Below are 12,736 nucleotides of genomic sequence, written 5' to 3' on the forward strand. Positions count from 1 at the left end.
GCAGTTTTTTAACATTCTGACATTAGCCAATTGTCCTTTTAATCAACTCAGGTTTTGCTTATAAAAAACATTTCGTGAGTCACAACCTCACACTCCTAGATTTTTAAACTGCACATCCAGCTTTAGGAGGAGCATAATAGTTTGAAAAACAACAAGCGTCAACAAATCTTTATATTTCCCATGAATGTAACAGGATTGTCTTTAGGTGTGGTCTGTTTAGGAGTAATTTAGAGGTTTCTGTGCACTTTGGCCACTCCCTAAGTCTACGCAGCAAACATCAGTAAGATGATGGTGCTGAGATACCTACACATGCTAGTACTAACCCAGTTACGAGAAATAACCAATTTTGGGTCAAAAAGCTGTTCTGATTTCCACACTGGCTAGCATCTAGGGTACCAGCTGGCTAGAACAGAACTGTCACTGGTACCTTGAGCTGAAAACTCTCCTGCTAAAATCTACGCCAAATGGCTTAGCTATGAAGCATCAGCTTCTGTCCTGCCTCTACTAGCAGCCTCTTGGTATTAATGCTTTCAACAAATCAACTTGCCTACATGTGCTTCTCAAAGGACAGGGTATACTTCCAGCACTGAGGGTGGGCAGGGAAGGCTGCCTGGACTCCAGAGCAGAATGGGAAGAAGAGATGGTCTCATCCACACACTCTGGGATTTTTTGGCTTGGAAAGCAAGCCCAGAAAGTCTACGTGAGTGGAGGAGCCAACCCTCCCTGATGAGAAAAAAAACACAAGTCAGGTTTTTGGTGGGTGGAAAGTACTGCAGTGGGAGCTACAGTTGATTTACACCAGTAGAGAATCTGTTCCCCTAAAGGGCTCCACATTAGCATTTCTCTCTCCATTTGTCCTTTCCTTCAGTGTCTATTCTAAGTCCTACTGATTTAGTCTTCTCACTGAAATTCACATTGAAATAACATCCTAAAATTTTTATTGAGAAAAATATTGCTTTTGATAACAAACAAGTAAATCTTTCCAGACATTATATGAACAGAAATATTGTCTATGAAAACCAAAATGTCAGCAGAAAAATATTTCAAATACTTTTGCGTTCATTATAACAAATTCTGTCTGAAAATGATTGGCTAGATCTTGTCATCTTCAGTTGAGAGTGCAAAAATAAAAGCAGGGAGGAGGCTTCTAAGGGACAGGCTTTTGCTGACCAACCTAGCAACTGGCTTCCCAGCCTACCTTGCTGCCCAGACTGAAGACTGCTGAATAACCTACCGCACAGCTCCTCAGCCTCTGCCTGAGATCAGCAGTGCTGGGATCTCACAAGTCTGCACAAATCAGCAGAGATTAGCAAAGGAATAAAACCTACCAGTCTTCTCAGCTACATTATCTATCTCATTCCCAGCAATCCCCTCTGCTGTTTAATGAGAAAATAGAAACTAATTAACCTCTCTGCCTCTTTGACACCTATGCTTAACCTAAAGCTTTTGGCCTGTGGCTAAGCCCATAAGGGTAATTCTTACACTCCTGTGACCATCTCCTGAATTTGGAGACTTTCTTTGAAGTTTATGCGATCACATGGCTGCAGATGCTGCCAACAGTGAAAGTTATTTTTCAGAGACAGGAACAAAAGAAAAAGTGGGAATGTCACAATCTGCAGACTGCAGAGAAGTAGTAGTTCTCCATGTTCTCATTATTTGCAGTCTTTCAGATTGCAGGATGCCTTGTATCTTCATTTAAAAAAATAAATATATATTTGCTTTCCAATCAATATCTGAAAAAATCCAAGAGATGGGATAGTGGTAGAAAAATCTGGATTAAAGCCAAAGGCTGCAGACAGATTAGTTACCTAAACATGGATTAGGTATCTTTGGGGATGTTACTCGGAAAAAACTTGGGTCGCTCATACAAGACACTAAATTGCTTCATCCAACAAAACAGATATAAGTTATTCCACTGACTTTGAAGATATTACTCACATACTTAAACATGAGGTACTTGGGTACGCTATTCCCCATACTGGCAGTAGGATTTAGAAGCTCTCATATCAAGTCCTACTGCAGCAATATAAGGATGAAAAAAATCACCTTAATTAAAAGCATTATTTTCTCAAGGACATATATAGCTTTCCCTTTTCACAAACATAATAATGGAAAATCAGACAGCTGGTTGTCTTTCTGTTTGGTACTGCTGGAGACTCTTCAATACAATTGTCTTAAGAAGACACCAGGAGGTGGAGGGAGGGGGGGAAATGATACAGAAAAAAACAACCAGAAAACCAACAGTCTTCCTGCAATGTCTTGCCAAGAAAATGAAAATGTGTGAGACAATGTGTTAATGAATATCAGCACATATGGGCAAGCACTGGTGATTTTGGTAAGGCAAAGATTTGCAATTAAAATGCCATTCACAATAGAGATAACTATGTTTACCATCAAAATCCCAGTTTAAGGTAGGAGACACATGGATGCACGTGTAAGATAATGCATTCTGTTCCTCTCCAATTCTACAATAAACACACATTAGAATTGAAACTTGAGAACATTTTAATCAGAAATCCGAATGGATTATTTTAATCTTGGTATCTTCTACCTCTGCTTTATGATAATTACTAATAAAACATTTATTTTTGTTTAAGAGAAAGCATCAAACTATGACTTCATGACATTTCATTTATAATTTCCCATTTCATCCTCTTATCAATTAGCCTTTTAAATTACTGTAATATGGAGACTTTTATAGAAGTTCCCTGGGAAGTTCTTCCTAATATCTAGCAATTGCTTTTGCTGATGAGGTATCATCCTCACCTCCACCACCTTAGCTAACCGTACCCCTGGGAAACAGTTACAGCTCTCCTCAGTCTTTCCTTTTCTTCTTTCTCTTCTACCAGAACTTTTCCTCAGTACTCATTTTCCTAATCCCAAATTTCAGATCATTGTTTCTCATCTCATCAACAGCAACTGACATTTCTCTTTGAAGCAACCAGTACATTCTGAGACACCTCTAGATCCAACAGTCCTTTCCTTGGGGCTTAGGCTTCATAGATCTCTTTCTTTCTGCTCTTCGCTGCACTTTGCAGTTGACCCTCCATGTTTGGGATTTGGGACTTTTTTGAACACATGGTGCCAAAACCAAGTATAGTACCCCAGCTGAGGCCATAGTAGAGCTTAAATATATCTCTTCATGCATTACAGTGATTTAGATAACAGCAAATGCTGTGTTAGGTTATCTAAATAGTAGGACATCGCCTATTCATGCTCAGTCACTGACCTAACACCACGTGCTGCTTTTCAGCAGAAATGCCACCTAGCCAATAACTCTCTCAATTTTTCACATATTCCTCCCCACGTGGAAGACTCTACATTTGCTCTTTCTGGGTAGCATTCTGTTTAGTTTAAATTTTCAGTATACCTTTGAATTCTAACACTAATGCTTGCAGTGCCACCTTAGTTGGTATTGGCTCTACATCTGTAGTGGGAAGATAGATGCTTTTCAGTGTGACTGATCTACTGCTATGATTTCAAAAGCTAACTTTAAAATTGGAGCTGTACGTATGGGGTTTAATTCAAAAGAACTAAAATTATTTGGGAATGTTTGTTTCAACTGCAAAAGACTGTTCCACATAAGTCTCCCTACATAGCTTACGATTTCTAGATCACTGAAAAATAGGACTTTGCAGCCAAACTCTGCAACTTTTCAATGGAAAAATCATCTAAATCTCACCCGTAAAAAGCAGAGGAAAATACAAAATAGATTAGCATTGTTTAAAAGTATTCTATATACTTTTTTTATTTTAAAATAGATGATAATCCTGTCCACAGTGGAAATTAAGGAGAGAGGGGGTGGATGAAAGAGTAAAAGCCATTGATTTAAATGGGGTAAAAGTATGGCTATGATAGCATCAAACTGTCCTAATCACAGCATGGCTTTGTTACAACTCCACATATTTCTGTTCATCAGCTATTAAATCACAAAAGCCAATCAGAAATTCTGGATTTTTTTCCTGGCTCTGCCTTTCGTCTGGTGGTAACACTGGCGAGTCCTCTCCATCACCGCACTTTCGCTTCCTTTTCCGTTCAAACGAGGAGAAAATTAGGTGCTCCTCGCAGGGAGAAACTAAGGCTTCAGTTGTTAATAAATTTAAAGCTTTTAAAGGAACTTTGTATTAGAGGAGAGAAAAGATTGATTACCCACAAATGGGGCTACAAGTAATCTCCATATACAGAAGTGTTTATTATAGTCTTGCCTCTAAAGAAGTGCTTCCCAGAAATTTTATCCCCTTGCTGTTGGCATAGAAGATCATAGACTCTTACAGAAGAACATAAAAGGGCAGTTTTGCAATGTGAATGAAAACAATGATTCTTATCACTTTGGAGTACTTTTCAATGAAATAATCCGAGATACAGTCAGATACCAGGAATGAAAGAACCACCTCTATGTGAAATATTTAAAATATTTAAAATTATTAAATGACTTTATAATGAAAGATCTTCTCATCACTTGACTCCTAAAGAAACGACAAGATGAGCAAGAGGGGCTTTCCTTCAATAAGTTATTTTATGGGTGGGGTTTTTTCTTTCTTTTTCTGATCTTTGGCAATTACCAAATTAAAATGTAACGACCTAGGAATGGAATATATAGTTTTTACATGGAGACATAGTCAAGAAGAATTTTCATGTACCATCTTCATGACTTTCAGCAACAGGCTTAATATTGTACATTTGTTTCATCAAAGATGAAGGAAGCTTTTATCAAATTAAATAATTGCCTCAGTTCCATCTTTTTATTCTTAACGGTTTAAGTCAATTGGATTCAAAGGTGTCTTCAGGACTGAATCCAGGAAAGATTATTAGTTGGCTCTAAGATGAAGGGAGAACTGGAAAGCAAATTTAATCCCACTCAAATTTCGTGGGAACCTAATAAACAACAGCGATATTTAACTGACATTTCAAAGCTCAGAGGCAGAATCATTTCATTTGTTAGCCTTTAGCCTCAAGCCTTCATGTTGCTTTATGCAGCAAAAAATTGTCAAACATCGCAGAGATCAAAAAAGTGAATTAAATTACTGAAAAAAAAAAATGTTCACGTGCAGTGATGAAAGTTCATACCAAGCTGCAAAGTGTAATGGCTGATCCTAAATCTGGCTACCCAAGTTTCAGTCAGACAATTTCCATTGGTAATGTTATACAACTATTGAGAGACTCCACTATAAAGACTTAAATTAAAATATCCCCATTTTAAAGAATGAAGATTGATACCACCTCAACTAACCCTTCACTTATTTCTGTATTCAAAGCAACAAGGCATGCTCTGGTAGAAATGCTGTAGTAGCAGAAATACGGATCACCTACACCCTTACCCTGTCTCTGACAGCACAGGTATTTCACAGAGAATTTCATAATGAATCTAATTATGGTAACCTCCAAAGCCCTAAACACATACAGGAATGACCCGGTCCTCATCCAAGTGGATTTACATGAGGAGGGGAGAGGATATCTAACAGGGGAGGCACAGCTCTGCCTCAGAGTCTCGCTCCGCAGCCTCTGCGCACACAAAGCTCCTGCTCTCAGGGATCTGTGCGGCACCAAAGCAGCCGCAGAGGAGAGCTGGAGGTGGGGAACGGCACCTTGGCTCTCTCCTTCAGCAGAAGGGCTCTCCTCTCCTGCTAGACGACCAGCAGCATCAGTCCATGCTCTGCCCCTGTCATGGACAGATGTGCTTTCTAGCATGGCGGGCTCAGGTAGCAGAAGAGTCTGAGTTCTCCCTTCAGAGGCAAGGAGGGGTTTCTCCACGGAAAGGAGCAGATCTAATTACTCGTCATACAGCGGGGGTTGCGAGGGCAGTGACCCCGAGTCCCCCTTCGCCATCTGCTCCTCAAGCTGAGAGCAGCAGCAGCAGCCCCCAGAGCAGCTGCACAGCTGCCTGCTCTCCCCAAGTGCAACACATCCTCCTGCCAGCACCATCAGTTCTGAGAAAACACAGCACCCTGAAAGAAGGGGGAAAAGCTTCACACAATTCAGCAGGTTATCGGATTATGTCTCAAAGACAGTGTTGGGAGGCGCACGTTACATACCTCGGGGGCTTCTGTCGGTTACACAGATGCTGAATTATGGCGAATAAAGAATGCTACCATAGTCATCATGCCATTTTCTAATGAGATTATTTCTACACAGGTCAGAAACACTCACACAGCTCATGGATAAAATACTCACCAACAAACATCAGTTGATCTGAAACTTACTGAGTGCTGGGAAACCATCCAGTTGGACTATTATATGCACATTAACGATGACATATGTGTGCATGGGTTAGAGTAAGCAGACATGGCAAATAGAAAGGAAGATTGCTGCAAACAGCATTTGTTTGCAGATTTAATTAAAAGTTTAGTCAAAAGGTAAGAGTATTATTATATGACATTTGCAAGAGCTGTTGAAGATGGTAAGAAATTGCTAGAATTTGCTTCTCTTAAATAGCCCAGAGCCAGTGACTTCAGAAACACATAATATCCACATCCTAAATAGTAACTCTTTGCATTTCTTAGTCAAAAATCTTAAGTCATCATTGGTCGAAAATCATCACTACCTATTTAAGCACTTTTATGTTCACGTGTGATCCACTGACTCGTCCCTCTCCACAGCTGTAGACGAGCATTCAGAATATACATATAAATGACATAGCCTTGTTGATTTTTCCCAGAGTCTAAGAATGGTTGTAGGCACATCACAGGTCTCACTACTGCACTGCCTCTTTCCTAACAGAGACTTATAGCAGCTACTCATGAAAAGAAAATAAAAATCAGGACAAATATAGAATAGTCTTCTGCCTACGAAGTCATTCCCTACAAATAAGGCCAATCTGACTAGGGTGGTAGGGGAATGAACTGGAAACATCAAATATACCAACCTTTTTGCAGTCCCTCAACTGTAGTGGGGGGTAAAGGGTGGGAGAGGTTGCAGTGGCCCCAGAAGAAGCTTTATGAAACATTTCAATCCCAACTGCAACCCCAAACCAGGTTTTGACAGAGAAGTAAGTTTTGAATACAAAGTGGAAAAAGGAGTTTTACACAGGCTCGAAGAACTGTGAGTTCCAATATTAACTGAAGGGAGATGCCTGTGAAATATTTTAGACAAAAAATAAACTGGGGCAGTCATCATGCGTCCTCTTAGTCAGCTGGGGAAATTTCTATCATAAGTCGTCTATTGTCAGTACTCCTGTATTATATGAAGCAAAGTCAGGGTAGGAAATTCCTCATCATTTTTCAAACCCAAATGAGAATTGAGCACAATATTTTTACAAGTGAAAACCGTACTACCCACACAGTCACATTTCCTGCTGAAAATGGAGTAGGAGCCTGATCCCTAAGTTTTCCAAAAGGCAATGTTTAGAAGGTATCTCTAAAGTAAATGTCCTCCCAGATTAACATCTTGACTCTCCCATCCTAAGGCTGTAAGTCTAGAGGGAAAAGGTGGTAGCTCAGATATCATTCTGCAATAATTACTATCAACAATTTAGTTTTCTAAAGGCAATAATTCTGGTTTTAGAACAACACAGAAAATTGCCTCCACATCCCTGATATCAAAACTTTGCCCTATCCAATCTGCCTCATCATAAATTATCTGGTAAGGATAAACCTTTTAGAAGCCATGAATGGTGTTGCAGGATCAATTCACTAAACCTGCCGTAACGCACTCGAGAGATAATTGAGATGTTAAGACTCATCAATATCGTCCTACTGAAAGTAAGGATGAAAGGGGAAGAGTGATAATGAATAATAACACTATGTGAAGCTAGTTAACTTATAGCTTAGAAACAGATACATATCAGCCACCAATCTGAACGTCGTTGAATTCATAAAAGTCTGGACTTACAAGCAGTCTTAATTCCTTAAAAAGCTTCTTTCCACAGAAATTGATTATTTGTTGACAGCGTAGTCATCTTTTTTTCTATTTTAACTTCCAAGATTTAACCTTTTTTTTTTCAACTCTAACTTAACACACAGGAGGTAAAATAATGAGTTTGCACAGCAAACAGGAAACATAAGTAAAACATTATTTTTTTTTAAAAAAATCTCTTCCTGACCAGGCAGAGGAAGCAAAGTGTCAGATCTCTCAAGAGCTCTAAGCCTCAGAGGAGGTTTCTGCCAATTTTCAGTGCTATGAATTTGTTCTCTGTGTCATTCTCAGTTACTGGTTGCATATCTCCTCCTACTCGATACACATGCATATACATCCCACATTACTTTCTCATCAAAGGTCTTGCATTGCAGTTATCATCCACTCACTTTGAAAACTGACATTGAACACAATCCCATTTCCTGTTCCCCGTCTATTCCTTCCTCCCTTTCTCTTTTCTCATTTCCCCCTCCCTCCACTCCTTGTGATAACCCCCTCTCACAAAGTAGCATCTCACTCTCTCCATATGCTTCTTCAGCCATCTGCTCACTCCTTCCCTTCATTCTTGCTGGATAACTCCACAGTCTCCCCTTGCAGCATCACTAAAACTCTTTTTCCTTTTCCTCTTCTGTTCAAAAATACTAAGCACAGCGAGCTTTCCGCTCTAGGCCTTGATGGAAGGGAGGGTGCAAAATAAATATCCATGCGTTTAATAATCCTCTGCCTTGACAACTGTAAAATTCTTTGTAAGCTTCATGTTTCACACTGCTCCTCTTCATTTTTTGCAAAATGCCATGGCTAAACTGATGATCTTTCCTTCATGGGATGTTCTGGCCATTTCATCCCACTTCTTAAATCAACCTCATTAGCCATCTACGTCCCACAGGATTTTCAGATTCCTCATCTTCAGGTCCACTGCCCTGAGCAGCTCCCTCTTCTCGCCTGGCACCTGGTACCACCCTCTGCCCATTCTGCTTGGTTTGCTTTGATCTCATCCCACAAGCACTTCTGTGCTTTCTCCTATTCAGACACTCTCTGCCTGGAATCAGCTCTTGAAGCTGATTACTGCTCCATTTCCCTCTTGCTTGCCCTCTCTTTTCTACTCTGTCAAAGACTGTTATCTTTTCTACACACAAAACTAGAGAACCCTTCAATTCCTGACAGAGAGGAAAAATATTACATTTAAATACCATCAGACGTCCATTTCCAAGTCTGTGCCTTTCTTCTTTCTGAAACAGCTGGCTTTCTATTATTCATTTTATTTCCCTGCTTTGCTTCTTTTCACAAAAAAAATCCTTCACCTTCCAGTACCTGCATTATACCTTTTTTTATGCTTTATCATTTCCTGTTCATCCTCTTAGTTTATGCCTTTTCTCTGTGTTTTTCAGTGAACATGGCAGGTTACTACCAGACATTGCTCTGCCTGAGAACAGCCTACCTCTTTCTGGGTGATAAACAAATAACATAGCAATTAAAATTCAGGAAGGCAAAATCAGAGAGATGGCGTTGACTTCTCTCCCCCCCGCTTTCCCTCTCTCATCAGCTACTGACATTTGGAAAATTTCAACCAACTCTAATAAACAACAAAAATTTGTCCCAGTTTCCTAAGAAAGCGAGGCTTGTATGATGACAACCTGCCAATCAGTTCCATCCTAACCACTTTTGTACCCGTAAGTCAATATCAAACAACTAATACAAAAACAGTAAGGACCCAGAGGTTATCAGTGGTGGAGCAAAGAGAAACCCAAATTATCATTTCCATTAACTGTGGGATGCAGCAGCCAAATGGCCTGACCAGCAGAGTAGTTTGGGCCACCCATCAATACATGCCTGGCTTGGGAGCAGCCAAAGCACGTCTGGCACGTGCCCAACTCATGGTAAAGGGAGGGAGCGGGAGCACTGCGGGGAGTATGGTAGAAGAAATAGCTCTGCAAGAAGCTAGCCTCCCTTAGTCACCCTGCTTACAGTGAAAGGATCAGGGGTTTAGTCTTAGATTATTTCACCTAACACCAAACCATTGCCCATTTAATCTTTTCCAGATCCTTTTCCAGGATCAGAAGATCATAAAGAACATAACTCTGATGCACTAATATCTGTAACACAGATGAAGCATTTTTCTTTTTATTTCCCGCAACTAGAGAAGGAAAAATACGCTCTCTACCTTTTCTGAATTATACTGGGATTTGCCGTCACCAGATGGGTTTTCAATCCAACATCCTTGCTGTATTCACTGGATAGAGGAGGAAGGTTGCACCTGTGCACAGAAAGACAGTCAAGACTTTAAATTACATTCAAGACTGACAGGCTTCAACCTCAGTCTACAAATGTTCCCTACTGTACCACACGTATAAGCACAATAGGACATTCTTATACCAGATAGTGGGGAAAAGTAGAAATAAAACCTTTTGCAGATGATCTTATGTAACTACTAAGCAAAAACAAAGACAGACTTGGCACCTCTGACAGGATGAAGGCTGTGGAAGAGGCCGTTATTATCTCTAGCAAAGACCTTTTTTTCCAAACTCTTTTAAAGTTCTGCTTTTCACCCTGTTCTGTCTTGCTTTCTAGTATCAGGCTCCAAACTGTTACCACTCTGTGGCATTACAAGCATTACATGTCTTGCAAACACCAGGTGACGGGCATTTTCAATATTACGCTGTGGGGTATCTTCCGCGTACAAAATTTAACAAAAAAACACAGAGAAAAATTTTAAGTGTCTATTTAAATATGTGCATCTCTGTTCCGCTCACAGCCTTGTTCTGGTGGGCAGGGTGAAAAGGTAATAAAGAGAAAGTGACTGAGCTAATTTACTTCAGAAAGCAGAGAGACAAGACTCCAAAAAACAGAAGTAGAAAGAAACTTCCAGACAATGAATAGTCCTAAAGGCTCCACAGTAAAGACCTAGGAGAAGAAGGCAGGCGCAGCAGATAAAGATGAAAATATAGTCAAACAGTATCCAAGCCTATGCACTGCTCCAAATATTACAGTCAGGAGAAATCTACTCAATGCATAGAAATTACACCAAAAATTGGTGTCAAAACATTTTTCATTGCAAATTTATCCAACTTTTAAAATCAAAGATACGAACAATATTTTTAATGCTTAAAAGGCAAAAATAAAACCAGGATTCTCAGAGACAAGCAGAATTTGGAATTTTTCCAGAAAAAGACTTTTGATTTTTTGTGTTATGGGGTTTTGCTGGGGTTTTTTAAAAAAAAAAGTTTGGGGCTCTACCATAACCAAATTTGCCCTCCAATTTTTAAGTTCAACTATCGAATCAAGACATCCCCATTTGCACATGCTGGTTTCATTGTTTTTCTGCAGCACGCTGGAAAAGCACAGCACAGACAAGGAACGCCCGAGGTAAGGAAAGGAGGGAGGCATGCTCAGGCTCCAGCTCCTGCCTCTTCCTGCTCCCAGCAAGAGCACGTGCTCAGCAAATGCTGACCCTAAAGAAGAGGGTCAAGCAGCCCATGGTTGCTTTCAGCTCTGCAGACAACCACCCCCATGGAGGATGAGGCCCCAGCACTGGAAGGGGGCAGGCAGCAGCACAAAGAGTTGTTTCATGTTCATGACTTCTCCTCCCAGTACCAGGGAGACACGGGTTCCTTTGCTGCAGGTCTTACACCTGTGAAGACCTACAACATTTTTCTCACCATCCTCTCCGTTAAACTCTCTGTAGCCCTCGACTTCTTCTGTGTGCATCCTCCAGGCAGCTGGCATGAGTTGAAACCCTTGAGTCCAACAATGAGTTGCTTATCCGACTTTTTAATCTTAACAATTCAGAGGCCCATTTCCTACACTAGTGAGAGGTGGGAGCTGGGGAAGTGAGTTACGGTTCAGTTTTTACAGCAGTTTCCAGTGGCTACTGCAGAAACTGTTGGGCTGTTGCATTAGAGGTTGGCATACGCTTCCGCCACGCTGGGAAAATCAGTCTTGTCACAAGGAAAGCTCTTGCTTCCACAGCAGTTGCTGCGTCCGTTCACATTTTCACTGACCTCTGCAGTGTTTGGAGAAGGGATCCAGGCGCTTGCAACAGCAGAATGCAGCAAATGAGGCTGCACAAATTCCCACGTTACAGTTTGTGCAATGTCAGTGCCCAGAGAGGGCACTAGCGTGCACACGGTATACTCCCTGCAATTTTTGTTACTGCAAAACATCCCACGTTCCCTAAGGAAGAAAACACAGCAGTGCTAAATCTGCATGTATTTGCATACAAATACCAGCTCTCAAAACCATATTCTTAAATTCATATCACCAGGAAGTGCCAAGGAAAAGGACAGCAAAGTCTCACCTATATGGAACATAGATGAATTCAACCACATTCCTCAAGAAAAATAAGATTTCCAGGAATGTTTTCTCCTTCTCATGACTACATTTGTTAAGATGTGCACAATAAATTGAGCTCTCAGTTAGGAAACAGCTTCTAGTTTGGTCTACCACAATTTAAGAGAAGCTAGACAAATTAAAAAGAAGCCAGAAAAGAGGAATCAAAATAAGAGGTTTCACAAAATGCAGTCATTGAGAAGGGAAAGGAAAAAAAAAAAAGACAGTCTAGAATCACAGAATCACAGAATGTTAGGGATTGGAAGGGACCTCGAAAGATCATCTAGTCCAATCCCCCTGCTGGAGCAGGATTGCCTAGACCATATCACACAGGAACGCGTCCAGGCGCGTTTTGAATGTCTCCAGAGAAGGAGACTCCACAACCTCTCTGGGCAGCCTGTTCCAGTGTTCGGTCACCCTCACCGTAAAGAAGTTTTTCCTCATATTTATGTGGAACCTCCTGTGTTCCAGCTTGCACCCATTGCCCCTTGTCCTGTCAAGGGATGGCACTGAGAAGAGCCTGGCTCCATCCTCTTGACACTTGCCCTTTCCATATTTA

The 12,736-nt window shown here is 40.7% G+C and overlaps 1 protein-coding gene across 1 annotated transcript in view; it reads right to left on the minus strand.

Annotated features, from left to right (window-relative positions):
- ST8SIA1 (ST8 alpha-N-acetyl-neuraminide alpha-2,8-sialyltransferase 1) overlaps nucleotides 1–12,736 on the minus strand; it is a 133,194-nt gene that overhangs the window by 41,343 nt on the left and 79,115 nt on the right. Inside the window, exon 4 of the mRNA XM_068402080.1 lies at nucleotides 10,013–10,105. Within this exon, the coding sequence (XP_068258181.1) occupies nucleotides 10,013–10,105 (93 nt within the window). The remainder of the gene's footprint in view (nucleotides 1–10,012; nucleotides 10,106–12,736) is intronic.

This window comes from Nyctibius grandis, chromosome 5, assembly GCF_013368605.1.
Source record: "Nyctibius grandis isolate bNycGra1 chromosome 5, bNycGra1.pri, whole genome shotgun sequence".
NCBI lineage: Eukaryota > Metazoa > Chordata > Aves > Nyctibiiformes > Nyctibiidae > Nyctibius > Nyctibius grandis.